General features: G+C 35.9%; 2 protein-coding genes across 2 annotated transcripts; both read right to left on the bottom strand.

Annotated features, from left to right (window-relative positions):
- Positions 1-264: 264 nt before the first annotated feature.
- On the bottom strand, positions 265-1,988 carry LOC107800824 (molybdate transporter 1-like). Its single transcript, XM_016624068.2, has one exon. The coding sequence runs from the start codon at positions 1,924-1,926 to the stop codon at positions 532-534; it is 1,395 nt and encodes a 464-aa protein (XP_016479554.1). The 5' UTR covers positions 1,927-1,988; the 3' UTR covers positions 265-531.
- Positions 1,989-3,383: 1,395 nt separating this feature from the next.
- LOC107800825 (eukaryotic translation initiation factor 3 subunit A-like) lies at positions 3,384-12,131 on the bottom strand. The gene is given in 16 exon segments (XM_016624069.2): positions 3,384-4,091; positions 4,496-4,697; positions 5,365-5,445; positions 5,623-5,829; positions 5,912-6,115; positions 6,196-6,377; positions 6,380-6,417; positions 7,339-7,358; positions 7,360-7,500; positions 7,587-7,814; positions 8,048-8,077; positions 8,233-8,601; positions 8,742-8,957; positions 9,868-10,349; positions 10,916-10,984; positions 12,041-12,131. Coding segments are annotated over 15 exon segments (2,865 nt in total). The 5' UTR covers positions 10,962-10,984; positions 12,041-12,131; the 3' UTR covers positions 3,384-3,672.
- Between the last annotated feature and the right edge of the window lie 8,665 nt (positions 12,132-20,796).

Below are 20,796 nucleotides of genomic sequence, written 5' to 3'. Positions count from 1 at the left end.
TAAGATAAATGGTTAAAATGAAGGGGAAAAGTCAAAAAAGTGAGAAAAAATAAATAAATAGGATTCCTACAATATATATATATAAGTATAATAGTGATTCTTCTTTTGCCAGTCAAATATAACTATTCAACTATATTAGATTACAGTAATATTATTTTATGGTACAATCGAATAACCGAAAAATCAAATCGACAAAAGAATGAATCGAAAGAGTGAAACCAAACCAAACTGAATAGACTTCATTTTTTCCAAAACCAAAAAAAATAATGCAACACCAAATTGAATACAATTGAAAACACACCCTATTAATTGTGCTGGTAAAAATAATATTGTGAGACGATGGTCTCCACTTTCAATCCAAGTATACACAAACTTATTTAGTTACAAGAAAATGCAATACACAAACTTGCAAAGTTGATATGGGTTTCTACGGCTTGTATTATGGTACGCTGCCTACATCGTAGTTTTTGTATGCGGTCCTTCCCTAAATCCCGCGTGAATGCTGATTGCTTTGTGCTCCAGGCTGCCTTGCTATGGGTTTCTACTAAACCAAACTCCATCACAAGAATTACCATCACCCATATTCCTCATCTTAAGAAACAAATGAACCACAATCCCACACAAAAATCCCAATGCAGCACTTGACCCAACCAATGAAACTGCTGTGCAAAGAAGCATAACAAAAGACTCTTCCTTAGAATTCATGTCTCTTGAACACATAGCTAATTCAATTCCAGCAAACAACAAAAGAACACCTAATACCCCAACAGGAAATTGGGTCAAAACCTTGACCATTGAACTCCCTAAAACCAACCCCAAAACCAATTTAGCCACACCAAGAAGTGCCACACACCCTCCACTCCTACCACCAAATTTGTATTGCCCTGCTAGACCTCCTGCACCATGACAACAAGGCATTGCACCAAACCAACACCCAATTAAGTTCATCAACCCGACCGTCACCGACACCGAGGTAGCAGTCATTTCTCTTTCTGGAAAGAGATCTGTTGACAGTTTACACACAGCTATAACAGAGTTTAATATAGATAAAGGGAGTTGAGGAATTGTACCCTTGATAAACCCTTGTTTCCAAGAATTTTTGGTTATTTTCACAATTTCAATAGGTGATGGTCCAAACTCAAACCCTTTCACAGCTTTAGGCCCTCTTATAATAGCCAAAACAACACCTAATAAAAAGATAAGAAAAGCTGAAGGAAGAGAAAAAATTATTTTATTTAACCTTTTCCTCCTCCTGTCATTACCTGTTTCATAAATTTCTTGGTTCTCATTTTGATCTTCACCTGCCCCATTCACAATTATAATAAAAATAGCACAAATTAAAGCCAACAACAACCCATCCAACCCGAGCCAATCCCTCTTCGGACTTGTCTTTTTCGACTTAGCAAAGTCTTGAACATTTTGTATGTACTTAACAGCAGTCATAGCAAATGACAGTCCTTGTGCTAGTTGAATTCCTCTAACAACAGAAATAGGAATTAACCTATAAACAAGTTGCATTAATCCAGTAACACCTAAAAGGAATAAAATCCCAGCAGTGCAAATTCCAGCAGCCATTACTTCTGGTATGCCGAAATCAGGATTACTAATTGCAACTGCTGCAATAGATTTCATAGGCTGGACTGGCATTGGTACGCCATAAATAGCACCAGTCACAAAATTGTAAACACCAGTAAATATTAATGTTGTACCAAGATTTAAGTCACTGGCTAATGTTAAAGCCAAGACTATAGGTATATACGTGCCTAAATCACCCATTGCACCATTTAGTTCAGCCCATTTTGATCTGAAAACCAAATTCTCCTTCAACTTTCCCATAAAATTGGCTGGAGTGTTGGGTGTGGATTGTCGATCGGTTGACATTTCTGGGGCTTGGAAATGAGGATTTTCTTGAAGTGTGGACTCCATAATGATGAATATGTTGATACGCTAACACATGTACATATATATATATGTATATATATATACAACAATACAAGAGGGCAGCAGTTAACCTACAATAAATAAGCCAAGTAAGGTCAGTTTTTTTGGCACTCTGGGGTCGTTTGGCAGGAGAACAAGTTATCTCGGAATTATAATGATGGTGATTAAATAATAATGGGATTATTTAGTCAATATATTTTTATTGGAAGACGTTTGGTTCATTGGACTAAAAATAGGATATACATTGTATAATATAAACATGTGTTTGATATATATGAGATAAGTTGGGATAAACCTTTATTTCCAATTTTAACGTTGGCTTGTTTAGAAGGCTTTGGGAGAATACTCTTGGAAAATAGCATCTTTATCATTTTAATGTTTATCCCCGGATTAATTAATCTCAGGATTATTATCCAACCCTCAATCTCAGATAGAATAATACCCAATTGTGCGATTAATTAATCCCAGGATTGCTAATTCCGGATTCAAAAATTCACCCAAAGGGGGTATAAAATAATCTGGCATCTAATCCCGGGATTATTATCCCTTATCCCCATACCAAACGACCCCTCAAAATCGTGGTCAATACAGTGGGTGGAGAATTATTAGGTTCAGTTTCAAATTCCGCGGGAGACGAAAGTTTTGTCCATTTGTTTAAGCTTTAGTGGACAGAATCACCTGATAACCGATGTTGGTAGAAGGTAACTGATACTTAATAAAAATAGTCGACGCACAAACAAGTCGTCAGTTAAAAATATGTAAGAAATTAATGTCTAACTTGGGAGTATCAAACGTCGTTTCAAAGTAATGAGAGGCCATTATAAGATCCCAAAAGAATTAGAAGAACTGATGAGAGGTCGTTATGGAATGAAAGATATTTGCCGCGGAATGTGGAGAAGGCATTATTCTTGCTGTAAGTACAAAAACTAATTTTTAGGAATTTTGTTTGATACCAAAGGAGAAATGCAACGGAAAAGAACATTTATTTTTTGGTGACCAATGTAGACGTGCCATTATTCTGTGATTATTTATGGTGACTTTTTCTAAATTTTTTGGCAGTCAACTCTAGAATTTAACAAACACAAGAGATGCATGAGAAAGATATTGTATAAGATCATGAGTTTAAAGTTTTATGCAATGACCGTGTACAAATTATTTAGACAAATAAATTACTTATAAAATAAAAACAAATAAATTTTAATAAAAAGCATGAATTAGTAACCTGAAAAAATGGTAAAATACTAGTATAAGTTAAACAACCTCAGCATTTCCCAAGCGTATCTATGTAAACGACCAGTTTAAACGGGTAAATGATACTGACATTTTTCTTTTTTTGCCTTCAAATAGTAACGTCCAAATCTTATATTACCCAAACAATTTCCAGGTATTTAAGTTGACATGATTAGCTGAAATAAAAACCAAACAATAATTTATCGTGCTTATGCGAAGGAAAGAGTAAATTATTATTCATCATCAAAAAGATTAAATTCTTATTCATCATCAAATACGACGACCAAAAGGTTTTCTTAGTTCAAACCCTTAGAGCTCTACAACGTCCAGAAAATATCCTACTCAAGAAAACTACTATTGAGCTTCACTATACGAGAAAATCCCAGATACACAAGAAAGAAAATGCCACAGGAAAAATTTTCAAGGCCGAAATTGAATTTATGCAATAAATATCCTGACAATGCAACGTCTTGACTGAGGCCGCAAGTAATTCCCTGAAATTCAGCGCCTAGAGCCTGACCAACTGGTCCTTGAGCCACCACCAAATGAGGGCGCCTTTCGTTCATCACGCCATCTATCAGATGGCCGATCGTCAGGCCTGCTGCCACTGCCCCACCTGTCAGTTTCAGGTGGGGCCTGGCCTGCCCCATCAATTTTCTCTCTTCTGAACCTGGGCACAAACTTCGCAGGAGCAGGTGCAGCAGCTGCTGCTGCGGGAGCAGTTCCTCCAGCTTCCGCGGTACGACCTACGGTTGGAGGCTCGGCGGGCTTCGGTAACACAGGCGTGGATTTCCGCAAGATCTCCTCTCTCTCCAGCCTTTTTTTCTCATCAAGTTCACGCTCACGTTGCCTCTGCTTTTCTGCAATCTCATCTAACTTGGCCTTCCGTTCAGCTTCCTCTCTCTTCCGCTGCTCGGCTTCTGCAAAATTCCCATAATACTGTCAGAGGACTCTAAATTGATTATGAATAACAAATAAAAAACACAACCCCCCCCCCCTCCCCCCTCCCCCCCAAAAAAAAAAATTAGAAAAGGGGGATGGGGGGAGAGGATAGAAAGAATTTGAGAGCGACCAGACAGTAGAAAATTATAAACGAGACAATTACATGCACAAAAGGACTTGCAAAGATAAGAGCACATTAGAACCAGTATGCAGAACCCCAAAAAAGGTCAGCTAAACGCATAATAAATAAGCAATGACAACAAAATGCTACTGCTAAAAAGAGCAGCAACCAAGGGATGAGCAGAAGCATAAACTTTGGCGAAACACACTTCAATAAAAGCTAAATTCAATGCATAAAACGCATCTTTAACCAGAAGGATACCTTCACGTTTCCGGGCTTCCTCCTCTTCCTGTAACCTCTTTTGTTGCTCTTCCTGGGATCGCAAAAAGAATATCAACTTCCTCCTAGTCTCCCTATCCTGTTTCCTTGTCTGAATTATCTGGTTTATTCGTTCCTGTCTCTCCAGTTTCAACCTATTGAATTCAGCTTCCCTGCTACTAACAGCTCTTTCTTGGAATATTCTCTACATAATCAGGCCTATATCAGCTGATGTGTAAGGGCAGCATGAATTAAGTGTAAACTATGTCATAAAACCTTTTTGACAGAAACCATGAGCAATTTTGTTCCAAAGAATGTGGCTTAACAAAATTCAGTCAGTTGAAAGCAAACTGTTAGGACTTACTTTCTACCTCTAGGCTACCTTTGGCAAAAGTAAATTGTAGCAATGTCCCTGTACTAAAATTTATTATCACAACTCATTGTAGAGGAACTCGGTTACTGGTTCAAATCATATATGTATTTGGTTCAGGTCCACGTAGCTTTTGTGCTAGATTTTCGTGCCGGCTTGAAGCAACCTTGTATAGGATTTTGAGCTTCCTCGGAAAAAGAACAAACTTCACTATGATCACCATAACACCTAGTTTCCCGTGGTAATTTAAGGAGGCCATTACACAGGAAATTTTATTAGAAGGAAAAATTCATTTCCTTTTCTATTAGGTATACCTAGAGCTTAAGTTATCCTGTCCAAAGTTCAGAAGTTATGTAATTGGTCCTGTACCAGTTCTGGTTAGACCTAGCAAGTTACATGAACTGTCAAAAGGCGTTGCCCCTTTACAACCATAAGCTCAAAGGATTTGTCCGAAGATACTATCACATAATGCAATCAACTCATAACATTGAGATAAACAGACCTTGTTTTCCAACATGCGGCCTAGCCTCCTCTTCTCTTCAAGGTCCCCAGCATGTCGTTGTCTGCTCAACTCAATCTCTAGCTGCAAGATTATTAGAAACCCAGATCTGTTAGTCATGAAAAGTTGACCAAAAAGAAGATACAAAAAGAAAATCCAAAATTTTGTTCCTGTTAAGTTTTTCAATCGAAAATGTGAAAGAATATGTTGTTATGGTGGTTGGGCAAAACACATGCTATGCAGTTCTGCTTTTATGCATACCTGCTGTTCACGTTCATGAAGAGCCGCCTCTTCAGCTAAACGCCGTTGAAATGCAGAGTCAATAAGAGGCGCTGCTTCTTCTCTTCTCGCTCTCTCCATATAATCCATAGTTTTCGCAAACTTTAGTAATTTTTTTTCCATCTCTTGCCTCTCCCTGAGTTGCTCATTCAAGGCCAACTCCATGATAACCTGTTTAGTCATCTTTTCCTGCACATAGATTACCAATGGTAAGATTTTCCATTTAGAGGTCTGCAAAACAACCAAAAAAAGGTCCAAAGTTTATACGCACTCCATCTAAGACTGGTTTCTTCTTCCTCTTGCTGCGCTTTTCAGCTTCTTGCAGCAAAGCTTGGGCCTCTTCGAGTTCTCGTTCCTCTATTTCCTTGAGAATTCTTTGGGTCCTTCTTTGCTCTAACTCAGCAGCCATCCTTTTTTGTTCCGCCTCTTCAGTTATCTTTTGCATTTCTCGCCTCTTTGTTTCTTCAACTCGTTCCTTTTCAAGAAAATGTCAACAGAAGTTTATTAAAAAAAAAATGATAACAAACAACTCCAACACCCTCAAGAAGGGAATACCATCTCTAAGAGTAAACGCTCCTGCTCTTCTTTGCGTTTCTCAATTATGGACTTCCGTGCCAGGAGTCTCTTGTGCTCTTTCTCCACTATCTCCGCTAAATTAGAGAGGGCATCCCCAAGCTTGGCAGCTTTCTTCGCAGGGGGGTAGATCATTAACCTTGCCTTGCTAAGGGATTCAGCAAAAAGTGACAAGTGATCCCGAAGTCCTTCAGCCTCAATACTCTGGGAACAAAAATATAAATGGATGAGTGACAAATCATTCTGCAATTTCTATCTCCACGCAAGGCAAATGAGAATATAAAACAAATCAATCCCAAAACTGAAACATATAAACAGTTGAAACTGAAGTAAAGGAAAAGGACCTGTCTGGCCTCCAGCCCCTAACCTTCCAAACTAAGCTGCTAAGCACATGCCAGTATGTCAAGGAAATTCACCAAGAATAGTATAAACGACTTCATTAAGATTACAGCAGTTCTTGTCCATAAGTATTTAGGAAAACACTTAGAAATGTTCTGCATCACTTGTTCAATCTATTAAACCGCAGAGTTCTAAGGCTAAATTTAAGAAAGAACGAGAGGAAACTTCTCACTTGACACCATTCCCATGCCCCAAAATCCAGAACCAACACAGAGCAGCTAAACTGCTAAAACTCTACATCAGCAGTCGAACAACTCCTCAGAACTATCCCACACCATTCAGCCCCACATTCCATCTACAAGCAAGATATGCATTTGTTATGCTAACTTGAGTGTTTGACAGACCACTTGCAGAGGCCCACTAATTTACTGCGCAAATCTTAAAGATGAAGCCCAACAATTTGGTCCCCAGCTATATCATCACTTTCTCCTCTGGGAATGCAAGATTTGTCAGTAGCAAAACTTGGAGGATGTAAAAATACCAGAAAAGGTAGATAAAAAACAAGGAAAAAGCTTAGTAGATGTCAATCAGTGAACTAATCCAATGGTTTTTATAATAAGGGAGAATAAATCGTGTAGCTCAGCAAAGATAATTGATAAAGCGGACAGGATATCTCACAAACAACATAGGAGCACAGAAAAGAGGAACATCCAGTCACCTCCCAACGCCCAGGAAAAGAAAGGGTAGGAAAGAGGTTTAATTCCAGTCCAGCAGACATAATTGTACCTGTTTACCCAAGAAGACAGCATGTTTCATGTGATCAACTTTAACGGCTACAAAATTATGTCTAACAGCATCAACAGCGATCTTCTCAATAGCAGCAAAGTCAAAGAATGGGATCATCTTAGACAGGTTACCAATCTGGATTGTCTGGTACACCTGAGATACCTGTGCTCATAAAAAGCACACCCAGAGTTAGTTAAATGTAAGACACAATGCGAATAATAAATGACTCCAAAGATAAATGTGATAACCTGCTGGAGCAACCTCAGAGTTGCAAGCTTTTCCAAGGCTGGAACATACTGGGACAGTTGCACTTCAGGAACCGAAGAGGCTGAAGATACCTTACCCCCAAGCTTCGAGATTTTGTTCAATAAGGGTTGTACTTTCAGTGCCAGAGCCAAAGGAAGAAACTCATGTTCTAGCAGATGATAAAGATCTTTCACTTCTTGGGTGACACAGGTTATCACACCTTTGGACACCTATATAAACGAAAAGAAATTAAGAAAAATAAACCAGAACTGCAAGACAATTAAAGAACTAAAAGATGGAAGATTAACCAAATAGTAAGGCACGAGGTTCATCTCTATAAATACACCAAGATATTTAGTGCCCCACATCCCCCAAAAAAAATTGAGCATTACCTTTTTTTATTAAAATTCAAAAAGACACCAATATGCAAATATCTATAGAATTCAGTTGGAGATTAGCTTACCAATTCTGAGAGAATTGATGACCGGGAAAGCTGAAAAGGATAAAACGGAAAGGAACAGAAGGTGAGAAATTGATAATTAAGACAAATGTTATAAAAGAAACCAACATCAATTTACCGCTTCTCTATTTCTATAAAAAATAATCAATTTACCACTTCTGTATTTCTATCAAAAATAAACAATTTACCGCTTCTCTATTCTCTGTCTTGGGTTCAACATCAAAACCAATGAGATTGGCCACCCTCAAGCTCCTCTCCTTCTCATTTTCAAGCTCCAGATGGGATGCACCATATAGCTTATCGTAAGGAGACACAGACAGAGCAGCTAGAACAACAGATGATGCTATTAACTGCAAATCCTTCTGGCTTAAGTTCTTATTGAAACTCTTTTGAAGAGAGAAGAGTTTGAGCCATGCATAAGCATGATAAAGATGATTTGACGACATCCAGAAAATTTCTGTTAGCTTGCCATAGTACACAACCATCAACGAGGGTTTAGGGGTTTTTTTTACCATGCACATTAATCCATATACATCTTCAATCGAACGAAAGGCTTCCTGTGTAAAAGGCCAAATAAAGAGGTGACAAACAAATCCATGCACCTTAAAACAAGCTCAAAAGGACATTGCAAGTGTGTAAAAATTTATACGCCTCTAATAAGCATACGGATAATGATATCAGAGAAACTAATAGACACCTGCCAAAGTCCTAGTTCCGTTGCAACTTTCAGTTGCTCAATTCTTGTGTCCAGATACAACTGCAGGCTTTCTGGAGCAGACAGATCCGGACGGTCCCTCTGGTCTCTATACTTGTTAAGATTTGCCAAGTGATTCCGGATGATTTCACAAAGGCGACGAAACTCTGTTGTACGTTTGTACTGCTTACAGAACTGAAAGGCACGGTGCGCCGTCATCTGAGCATATAAAAGAGAACTTAATTCAATTTAAATTGTTGCACCAACAAAATAATTCCATTTGGAACGAATATAGAAGCTTTTGTCAACACTCAACCACTGTGGCAAAAAGCTCAAATGGCACGCAGGACAAACAAGCATCAAGTGTAAAATCTAAGTTGCAACAAGATGATCCTATCCTATGATTTTCAACAAAAATAAAACACAGATTATACCAGGGAAAACAGCTATCTGATTAAACAAAGTACTTCGTTAGATAGCAGCCCATTAAATCAAGACAAAACTTAATAAGTTAATCCAATAAGCAGTATATGAATAAGGATTGTTTTTCTGACAAGCAAGTGAAATCATAAGGCCGACTACTGACTCAAAAGTAAACAAGAAAAAGAAAAGGGATAAACAACCTAGTGTTTAAAAAGGAAAAAGTGCACAAAAGCTACAAGGTCCATGGGGTTGTTAGTGAATAATCAAGAACCGAAGAAGTGCATAGTTTAGAGAAAATAAATGATAACATACATGAATTTAGTACTATTAATAATCAAATTGCAATTAAAACAGCTAATCTCAATATTCAATACACAATAGTGCAATATTGATCCAACTCTAGAGTTGAGATCCAAAGAACTGATCACTTTGCATTTGGATCGCTTTGCGCATTATTGTTCGAAGCACATACTTTTATTAAGTACCTCACTAGCGATGGTTTTCAATAACATTGAAACAACTTGCTCCGTAATTTCCTATCTAAACAAGATACTGAAAAGTCAGGATACTCAAACCCCTCATTTGATGACATAAATACATGATCATCAATTACAAAGTGTGTGAGAGTCCAGGCAGAGGTTGACCCCCCAATCCTAGAAGAAGAGGAGAAAAACAAACAAACAAAGATAGGGAAAGGGGTACTTACAGCATAAAGAGCCTCCAACTTTGAGTTGTTGCGCAAGATCTCTAGGACAGTTCTATATGTCTCCCACAAGAACTTAAACCAGGGTGTGACCAGTTCGCGATCAGATCTATCTTTTCCTTTCTCCCCACTAACATAACTCAGCATAAGATCTTCAGGTCTTTTATCAGCTTCCAAGTCTTCCACATCCAGAGCTTCTTCTAGGGCCTGTGCTTGGTTGCGAGCCAGTTCAGCCCGCTCAGTGGCTAAATGCATGAAATGCTTTATCACCTCCTCCAATGAATTAATGTTCACTTGTTGACAGACAATACGGTATTGAATCAGGCCATCCTTAGCAAACCTCCCCCTTCTCATGTCAACACATAACTCTACATACTTGAACATTATTCTCTCAAGTGTCTTTTGCCAAGCTCTATACCTCCTAGATGTAATCAGATCATGAAGTGCTTGTAGCGCTTCTTGCTTTTGCCCAACATTAATCAGCTCTGCAGCAGGATATTAAGCTCAGCAATGTCAAACTCCAAAGAGAATAAATGAGTGCTTTTGATTGACCAATAAAACCAATGTAGCAACTTTTTTTGATAAGGACCAACATAGCAACTTAAAGACATACGTTAGATTTGCTATTGGTTTCAAAAATTTCTGCTTGCAAATCTTTCAAATTTCAAAACTTTTAAGATGCCTCAAAACTACTAAATGCTCCATGCCCCTCCCCCCAAACACACACACAAAAAAGAAAGTATTAGGGGAAAATGATCTAAGTGACACCCTCGGTCCCTCCCTGTATAGCCTATACAAATACCCATCTATGCGACACCCTCAGTCCCTCCCTATATAGCCTGTACCAATACCCATTCGCAAATACAGTCCGTCCCAGCCGTTTGAGATAATATGTCATATATTGCACTCCGTTTGAGTAGTTACATGCAATGTCATATCTTCAACTGACGGAGACAATTTTTAGTAACAAAATTGACTAGCAGAGTATATATATCAATATTACATCTGTTAAATGGAACTACCAAACCAGATAATGACAGAAACAACTAACCTTCAGCTCGCTTCAAAGCATTCTCAGGTTTGGCAAAAGTAGCCATTGTGAGGATCTACAAAACTACACCTGAATATGAGTAGTTAGATGAGAAAAAATATCAGACAAGTTCTTCCAAATAGCAAGAACAACATTGTGACATTTAAATACTTGAATCACATGTCAAGAAATTGCTACAACAAACTCTTATCAATGACCCAAAGGAAAAGCAGGAACCTTATCGGCTATTTTGCTCATAGTAACAAATAGCACTTATTGTTTCGAAACATAAATGGTTTCTTTAGAATCTTTCCCTGGATGAAAAAACTGGCGGCACCATAAATTTTGCAAAATTACAGAAAAATAAGAAGTTTATAACAGGATAAATAATAATAAATTTCAAATTGCTCCATGTAGCAAACATATAGCAGCTATTTTCTTGCACTTTCAAATTTTGCAAACCGGAAAAGAAAATCAAGAACACAAACTTTCTGCTGTACAATATAATCTCAATTGTCATGCAAATCGTCGGACAACTATCACGATGAACAATATTCGACAATTGAATCAACAATCAACTATGTCTCAATCCCAGACTAGTTGTGGTCGAACACTCTATATCAAACAACAACAACTATGCCTCAATCCCAAACTAGTTGTGGTCGATTAGTCTATTTCAAACAACAACAGCAACTATGACTCAATACAATGTTGCTCTATTTAAGCTTAACTCTACCCAATAAAAGTAAAAGTAATAATAAGTTAAATATATAAAAGATAGTACTAGTAGTAGTAATAAATAAATAAAGGGTTCTCTAAATCTCTTGAAAGAATGATATCAAAAAACCGTAATGCCATATGTATGTGCCATCAACACCTTGATTACAAAGAAATTATGCCCATTCATAAACTAAGGTAAGAATTCAAATTCATATGTAAAAAGAATTCCGCAAAATAATCATAAAAAACCCAGCATTACTGATCGCTGAATTCAAACCAAATCAATAGTTCACTATGCTAAAACCTCCGTTTATTAACAAAAGAAGACCAAAAAGAGGATAAAAAAATAGAATAATATAAGAAAACAAGTAAAATCATGGAAGCAACTTTGTGATTGAAAAAAGTGAGAGAGAAAATAACAGAAACCTGGATTTCGATCTATTTGGCCGACCGCTACCTCTGTTTGCCCTAAAATCTGCGAAGAAGAAGCTAAAGGGATGAGATGTTGAGGTTTATTCCTTAGTGACATCATTATATAAGGACCGGGTATTCCGTATAGTACATGCTAACTCGGCGGTTCAATTAAACCGGTTATAATATTCTGTGAAATACCATTTTACCCTAAGCTCGTGGGAAAACTATTGGCGCATGCCTTCTCTTCTTTTTTTTTTCCTTTTTTTTGCATTTTTACCACCAAAGTTTTGGGTTTTGTTTTCTTTATTGCCCTTTTTTTTAATACTAGTCTCAAGGTATACGCGATGCCCGTGTATTCTATCTCATGAGTATTAATTTATTTAAAATTTATGTTTAAACAATAAAATAAAAGTATAACTTCCTAAAGATAATTATATATGTTAAATGTGCATAATAACTAAATAAATAAAGAAGCTCTCGTAAAAATTATCAATCATAAGTCAATAATTCAACTTAAAATTTATTTCAATTTAATAATATTATAACTTTAATTTCACAAGTTATCATGCTTCCTTTTTCAGTTTCAGCGAGAGCAAGTCCTTAAAAACCTTATAACTTTAATTTTACAAAGTATCATGCTTCCTTTTTCAGTTTCAGCAAGAATAAGTCCTTAAAAATCTAAATAGTGCTGAAGGATAACTTAAAATATATAATCAGACAACTAATAATCTACAACTTTCATATGATCACAAAATCAAATTAAATAGCAATGAGAAAAAAATACATTTAAATGGATACTAATGCAAGCTTGTGAGAGAATTTATAATTGAAAAAAAGACTCATCCATGACATATTTACTCGAGAGAATGACTTAGAATTAGAATTTAAAAAAAGGGCAGGCCGGTGCATAAGGCATCCCGCATAATTTAAGTGAATGATCTATATAAAATAAAATTTTAATATTTTAAAGTTCTAAATATTAGGAATTTCAGTCCAAATAAGAAAACAATTAATAAATAAAAGTTTTATTAATTCTAAACTTCTAAAAATTATAAAAATAATTAAATGACTTATTAAATGAAGTAGTTTTTTATAATAATTAACATTAATTTGGAGGGACTTCAGATTTTCTTTTTTCTTTATAAAGATCAAGTTTGAAATGGAAAAAAAATGTTAGTTTTAAATTTTAGTCTTTTGTTGTAGGTATTTTATTAATAAAAGGGATTGAAAATATAATAAGCACATTATCTCTTATTAATAAAAGAAATGGAAAACCAAACGTGATAAAGTAAGTCCTATAATTGTAGGTATTTTAATGAATAATCTAGAATTGAAAATATAATAAGCACATTATCTCTTATTAATAAAAGAAATGGAAAACCAAACGTGATAAAGTAAGTCCTATAAATTAGGATTCATACCTATTTTAAACAAGAAAGTATTTAATATACAAAATATAGTTAATTTTGAAGCCCTAAATTTTAGGCAAATAACTTCAATTACTATTTTATTTAATATATAATATATTTTTAAAGGGTAAAAAAGCGAACGATATTTCGCTAATGACTTTCGTGCTTTTAATATAGTATAGATAGATAGATATAGATAACTATGGTCTATGATGATAAGTTTTTTACACTCAATACTGATAGAGCAACACATCCAATTGTGCCATAATCAGAAAGTACCAAGTTACTTGATTGGCATGTAATCTACTTTAATGAAATTGGAATTTGACATGTTTTAGTTTTTAGTATCTTAATCTTGAACTAGTAGTTAAGGACCTTAAGGTCAAATTTTAACATAGATATTTTAGAATGTGTATTATATTATATATGCACTTATAGGGTTCACTTTCAATTAAATTGACCTACAATACTAAGTAATTTTATATATCAAGTCTGTTATAATAATTTGAAAAATAGTGAAATAACCTCACTAGTTAGATTGAAGTAATAGTATCAAATTTCTTTATATTGTCAATATGCATGAATTGATCTCAATATTATACTCTTAAAGTATTATTGGATGTTTAGATCTAACATGTATGTAGCTAGGTAAGCAAATAAAAGTTTAAAAAGAAAACGTATAGCATTGGGCACTGTGGTTTGAGAATTATAATGAAGAAAATTTTATGATATAATTTAGGGGTCATTTCGTATGAAGATAAGTTACACATGAATTATAAGTGCAAGGATTAGTAATATATGAATTATTTTTTGTTGGTTGTTTGATTTGTTGCATTAAAATTGGTACTATTTGTACATTATGCCATTTTATTAAAACTGGTGCTATTTGTACATCATAAAATTGGCTATATGCAAGATACTAGTTTCGTGTCAATAAGTAAAAAAAATTTAAGCAATCACATAAGATTGTAATTAAAAATGTGTTTGAATTACAAAAAAAAAAAAAAAAAAAAAAGTGTAAACTCTTGCAATGATAAACGGTGATGACCTATGAGGAAATTAAACACCCTCCTAATGCAAGATTAAATACTCGAGATTATCCAATTTTAAGAAGATGAAACGATATTTACTACTTTATTAAGATGGCTTGTGTGAATTCCTTTTCATAAATTTCATAGTAATAAATGTATGTTACAGTATTTCCTCTCAAATATTTGGATAGGATGATTAACTCAATCAACAAGGTTTTCATTTTCTCAGGTTGAAGAATAAATTGATCTAGTAGAATAAACTGATCTAGTGTTGCCCATGCTTATTTCTTCCCACTTTTTCTCATAGAAAATCTCCAAACTTGATAAAATTAAAGGTTAGCGCCTTAATACTTCCCTTATGACCAATCTTTTAAGACTATTCGCATGTTGCACATGTATTCTATTATAACTAGTATTCGTACTCGCGCGTTGCGCAGAGAATAAAAAAAATTAAAAGAAAAAGGAAATTTTACTTGAATAATACGGTGAACACAAAGGAGCATGAAAAAAATCTAATTTTGTTATTCATTGATTCGTTATATATGTTGGGTCTTGTTGCTCTTCATATATTTACATACATAATCGACACACATTGTGTGGTTCAAACAAAAGAGAAAATCAAGATAGATAGCATACAATTCTAGCCAATACTGTAAAGCAAATTTTTGGGCTTTACCGTTGTTAAGAAAACCTTTGCCTGTATGCATGAAGAAACAAAAATGTTAGTGAAATTAATTACTTATAGAATTGATGTGATCTAAATTTACTTTGACAGCTCTAGTTCTTGCTCTTGACCATCACGAAATTGATGTCTCCTGCTTCTCAAGATCAAGAAATGAAATAGAAATGTGTTCGACTTATGCCAACTAAAGGGTATCAGAAAAATTTGAAATCAATGTCACACCTCCTTTTTACTAGCCCCGAGAGGGTATAAGGGAGTTTTTTTTCAATTTAAGTGACAATCGAAACGGGATTATTTTTAAGTTTCAGAGTCGCCACTTGGGATAATTTATGGTGTCTCAAGTCACCGGTTTAAATCCCGAATCGAGAAAAACATTGACTTTGTTTTACAGTCCGCGAAATACAGAAATCCGGGTAAGGAATTTTGTTAACTCGGGAGAAGGTATTAGGCATTCTCGGGTTCCGTGGTTTCAGCACGGTCGTTCAACTGCTATTATTGGTCTATTTATTTGATTTAAAACATCTTTGAAACCTAGGTGCATTTCTATTCCTTTTTAAACCGCTTTTAATAATCCACTTATTATACTAATATTTATTTAATTACACATTGCGAATCATGTCACGGGAACCGTACTCACGATCTACAACATGTTTATTTTATTAACAAGATTAAATTGTGACCGGGTCACATAAATGTATCCCCGAATTTTAGAAATTAAGCATCACAACTGCGTCACGGAAGCCGTACATGTAGCCATGACAATTATTTAATTAAGGCACCTAAAGCAAACTACGAAAGTTCAAGGCATTTTCCATTCTAATCTTGTATTTACATGAGGGTCATAGATTATAGGATTCTATTTGTGTATGGCGCACCTCAAATTATTTTTAAAAAGGAAAAGATTTGTATTCTTGGAGGCCAACTAGGATGCTCATACTTTAATCTAATTTAGGTATCACAACTACGTCATGGGAACCATACCCGTAGTTGTAATAATTTAATTGCGCGCCTAAAGCAAACTACGAGATTCGTTTTTAGTATCTAAGTTATAAAATATGAGGGTCAAGGGTTATATGATTTAAATGTATGAATGACACGCCTCAAAACTATTCAACTAAATGAACTATAGATATTCATATCAAAAACTAATTTAAAATTAGGTGTCACAACGACGTCACGGGAATCGTACCCGTATTTATGATGATTTAATTACATGCCTATAGGTTCGCCTAACCATAAAATGCCAACAATTGGTCTAAGCTTGTGCAACCAGTACCATTGTTCAGAGCTTCTTATAGAATAATAGGGAAAGAGTAGCAGGAAAAGAATGTTAATATCGAGGATGATTGTCTTCAACTTATGTCTCAAACAAAATAATTACAATACATCACCGTAGAAACCCACATTTTTTGCCATATTATCCACACCACAATCTTTAAGAAAAAATAGACTTGGTCACTAAATGTAAAGCCAATACCGTGGATTTGACACATTGCACGGTTGACATTTATTCCCTTTAAACAGATCAAAATAGAAAGCCCGTATTCAATGATAAAAGAAAACAGCCAATACCACCAACGCGAGTAGTAAGTAAAAAAACTCGCAATTGCACAGAAGTTAGGACCTTAACATTACTGGCCTCCTAACAATCCAGGCAAAATGCATTCCACAAATTTATCAAACCGCTAATGATCAACTCAAAATGCATTCCAACTCCTTAACAAAATGACTGTAAATTGAGCAAAACCCACTACTGAACTTAGCAAATCCAAACATTGAACTTAGTAAGTCCCTTTACAAACCAACCCTCAGTTTGTTGGTTAGACCTATTAAGTTTAAGCTTCTACATGGGACTAACTGACTAATTTATTACAACTTACATGGAATCCTCTTTCAACATTAGACGATCACATTACTTATTATTGCCCTACAACCACATTTTAAGCCTGAAATCAGCCAAACAAACAAGGACTTGCTAGGAAAATAAGACACAAAGGCACATAGCTCAACTAGCAAATATCAACTGATTTCAAAGAAAACAAAGTCATACTGCTACACAATTTTCATATTGAATCTTGTTCAAGAAGTTCACCAACAGAATAGGCATGCTGGAAACATGAACACTCACTGATCCTCTCAAACATGGTAAGACACAAAGAGCAAATAATATCAAAGATAACTTCAGCAACTTCAAACCCGCAGAACATGCGAAAATGGTCATGGAATCACGGAAAAAGGAAACTATTCAGTGATTCATGTCGAATATGTCGAGACCAAACAATAGGTACGAGCAGATTACCTTGAGCATAAAACATGTCATATATAGCAAATGAAACACCAGAATTAGTCGAGCTGGTCATTTAAACTAGAACTAGTCCAGATTATAAAATTGGAACCAATGAACACAGTCATTTAAACTTAAACCAATCGACTTTTAGCTAATTCGGCACTGATATCCAATCCACACAAGGAATAAAGCAAGAAATAGCGGAGACATATGACTCAAGTTGTAGCAAAAAACTGAATCAGAGATAGATACGATTTGAAGGACGATCACTTTAACCAAACAGCACAAAAACAGGAAGAAACTCAGCTCAAATGAACCTGTTCAAAGTAGGACGGACTTTGAAACATACATTCGAATGCGAACCCATTCGAGATTGTTTTTTAAGCACACACTATACCCTTAAGATGTTATAGACACTGCAAAACCCCATTCGACCAACCATAGTTCTTACCAATACTTCAAACAACACAAAGAAGACAGAAAAAGAGAAATAAAATAAAAAAGATTAAAGGAACCAAGAGATGAACCTGAATCAGCAAACGCCTTGATTAATTTTGCTTAAACACTAATTACAAGTGAAATCCAATAGCTAATATCAGCACAACCAGCAACAAAATTGAGTAGAAATCAGAAGCTCGGACAGAAATTTGAAATAGCAGCAGGATTTAGAGCTTAAATGCAAACTCCAACTCAACTTCAATCAAGCTCCATTTTTTAGAACAAGAAATTAAGAGAAAAAAATATGAAAATTATGTCTTAGTGATTTTTTTTTGATTTTTTCTTGAAATGAAGTAAAACTCAAAGAAATGAAACTCGGACTATATTTTTTGCTCTTTGTTTTTTCTAAAAATCCCAACGAAAATTGAAGAAAAAAAAGGAAACTCCAAGAACCCTAGAATTTTTCCTTTCCTAAATTTCTAAAAAAAACCTTTTCTGAAAAGAATCCCCTTTTTTATCCGAAAATGCTTCCTTATATCCCTAACCTCCAGATTCTTACTCCCTCTTCAAGAAATCGGATAAGGCCCCTTTGAAAACGAGCACATGATGAATGTGAGGTTTGGATTGAATGAAATCGATCTGACGGCTCTCACACATCCAACACACGTCTTTTCGAGCCTTCTAACCGCGTGATTTAGCTTGAAAACGGGCAAGTGAGGGAGGGAATCTTGTTGTTGTCAGAGACTGTTACACTATGTGGCAAAAGGATAGAAGGGGGGAAGCGCGTGATGTGAGTTTGGGTTCACTCGCCTGAATTTTGGCGAGTTTGGGAATGATTTTGGGTGAAGAAGAACAGTGTATAGCGTCGCTTCTGAGTTTTGGAATTTAGGGTTTGGTTTTGGGGAAAATTTTATAAGGGGTTTATATATTAAGGGGGAAACGGGGCGGGTCAAGTGATGGGTCGAGTGGGTTTTGGCTGGGGCAAGGGCGGGTAAGGGCTGGCTGAGGGTGCTAGGCAGGTTTGGTGATTGGGCTTATTAGGGAATTGGGTTAATTTAAAACATGGCCCAATTAGACTTAGACCCACCTTTTCCAATTTCAAATTCCTTTATTTTTTTTCTTTAATTAAAATCCTAAATTAATTTAAATTTTAAAACTAACCTTTTTCCTAAAATTTGTAAAATTCCCAAATCCTAAATCAAAACGAAAATCAATAATCTGACAATTAAAAGGTAAAATGGGCCATTTTTCTGATTTTCCTTTTTAATAACACAAATGATTAACTAATTAATCCTAAAATATAAAACCACAATCTAAATGCAATGCATGGTATTTTTGTATTAATCAAACGTGCACAAAATGCAAACACTTAATACAAATTCTCACAAAATCCTATAAAATTGCAAACACTGGGGAAAATTTATTTTCTTAGATTTTATGGGAGTAATTCCTATAGGGCAAAAATTACGTGCTCACAACTGCCCCTCTTTACTCGAAAACACGAAGGGTTTTCGTGCAAAGATAAAGTGAGTGGATACAAACAATTTTTGCCCATTTGAATACTCCGAGGGAAGCATTTTTGAAAGATTTGACCGCACCTTGCTTCCGAGGTTGCCTACATATCCTTGGCTATAAAGGAATCAGGTCAGTATAGTTTGGGAAGTTTTGGTAGCTAGGACTACCGGGAAGTTGTGATTGCACTACTGCTGCTGTTGCTATTGCTCGTTGAACTCCTTATTGCATCGAGACAAAATAAAAAGAAACTAGGCTAAACTATGATCTATAAATTACAAGAATCCTATCTACCATCTTCAAACTTGGCTTGCTGCTTCTACAGTTCTGTTGTGCATCTTGAACTGTCGACCTGCACTCTCGAGGCGAATTTCTGTTGTTGCTAACACGAACGGAATTCTGAAATGGGTTCCCTTGTTTTCGAGGTGGGTGTCTGATTGCTGATACTTAGACTGCATTCCCTTGTTCTCCAGGTGGGCGCCTGATTACCAAAATCTTGAATTGTGTTCCCTTCTTCTCCAGGTGGACGCCTGATTACCAAAACTTGAACTGTATTCCCTTGTTTTCTAGGTGGGTGCCTGATTGCCGAGACTTAAACTGTATTCCTTTGTTCTCAATGTGGGCGCCTGATTACAAAAACTTGATCTGTATTCCCTTGTTCTCTAGGTGGCGCCTGATTGCCAAAACTTGAGTTGTATTCCCTTGTTCTCCAGGTGGGCGCCTGATTGCCAAAACTTAAACTGTATTCTCTTGCTCTCCAGGCGGGCGCCTGATTGTCAAAACTTGAACTGTATTCCCTTGTTCTCCAGGTGGGCGCCTGATTGCCAAAACTTGAGATATATTCCCTTGTTCTCTAGGTGGGCGCCTGATTACCAAAACTTGAATTGTACTCACTTGTTCTCCAGGTGGGTGCCTGATTACCAAACTTGAACTGTATTCTCTTGTTCTCCGGGTGGGCGCCTGATTGCCAAAACTTTAACCGTATTCCATTGTTCTTCAGGTGGATGCCTGATTACCAAAGCTTGAATTGTATTCCCTTGTTTTCCAGGTAGGCACCTGATTACCAAAGCTTGAATTGTATTCCCTTGTTCTCCAAGCAAACACCTGATTTCAACAAAATAGACAAAACAAAGAAATATTTTTGCACAAGTTTGGTATCTGGGCACATTTGTGAGTGTTAATTGAATCATGTTACCTAGGGGTGTTCAAAACCGAACCGAAACCGAAGCTTAATGGCTTATTGGTATCGGGTTAACGGTTTAATGGACGTGGAACAGATTGAATTTTTTTTTATTAACGGCTTATCGGTTTGGGGTGGATTATTCAATTTTATTAACAAAAAATCCATTAACCCGTGAAGAATATATATATATACACACACACTATGGAGGTTGCCCGTGTAAATGCAC

The sequence above is a fragment of the Nicotiana tabacum genome, chromosome 5 (assembly GCF_000715075.1).
Source record: "Nicotiana tabacum cultivar K326 chromosome 5, ASM71507v2, whole genome shotgun sequence".
NCBI lineage: Eukaryota > Viridiplantae > Streptophyta > Magnoliopsida > Solanales > Solanaceae > Nicotiana > Nicotiana tabacum.
Note: the sequence above shows the minus strand (reverse complement) of the source record. Positions and strands in the feature narration are given on the sequence as shown.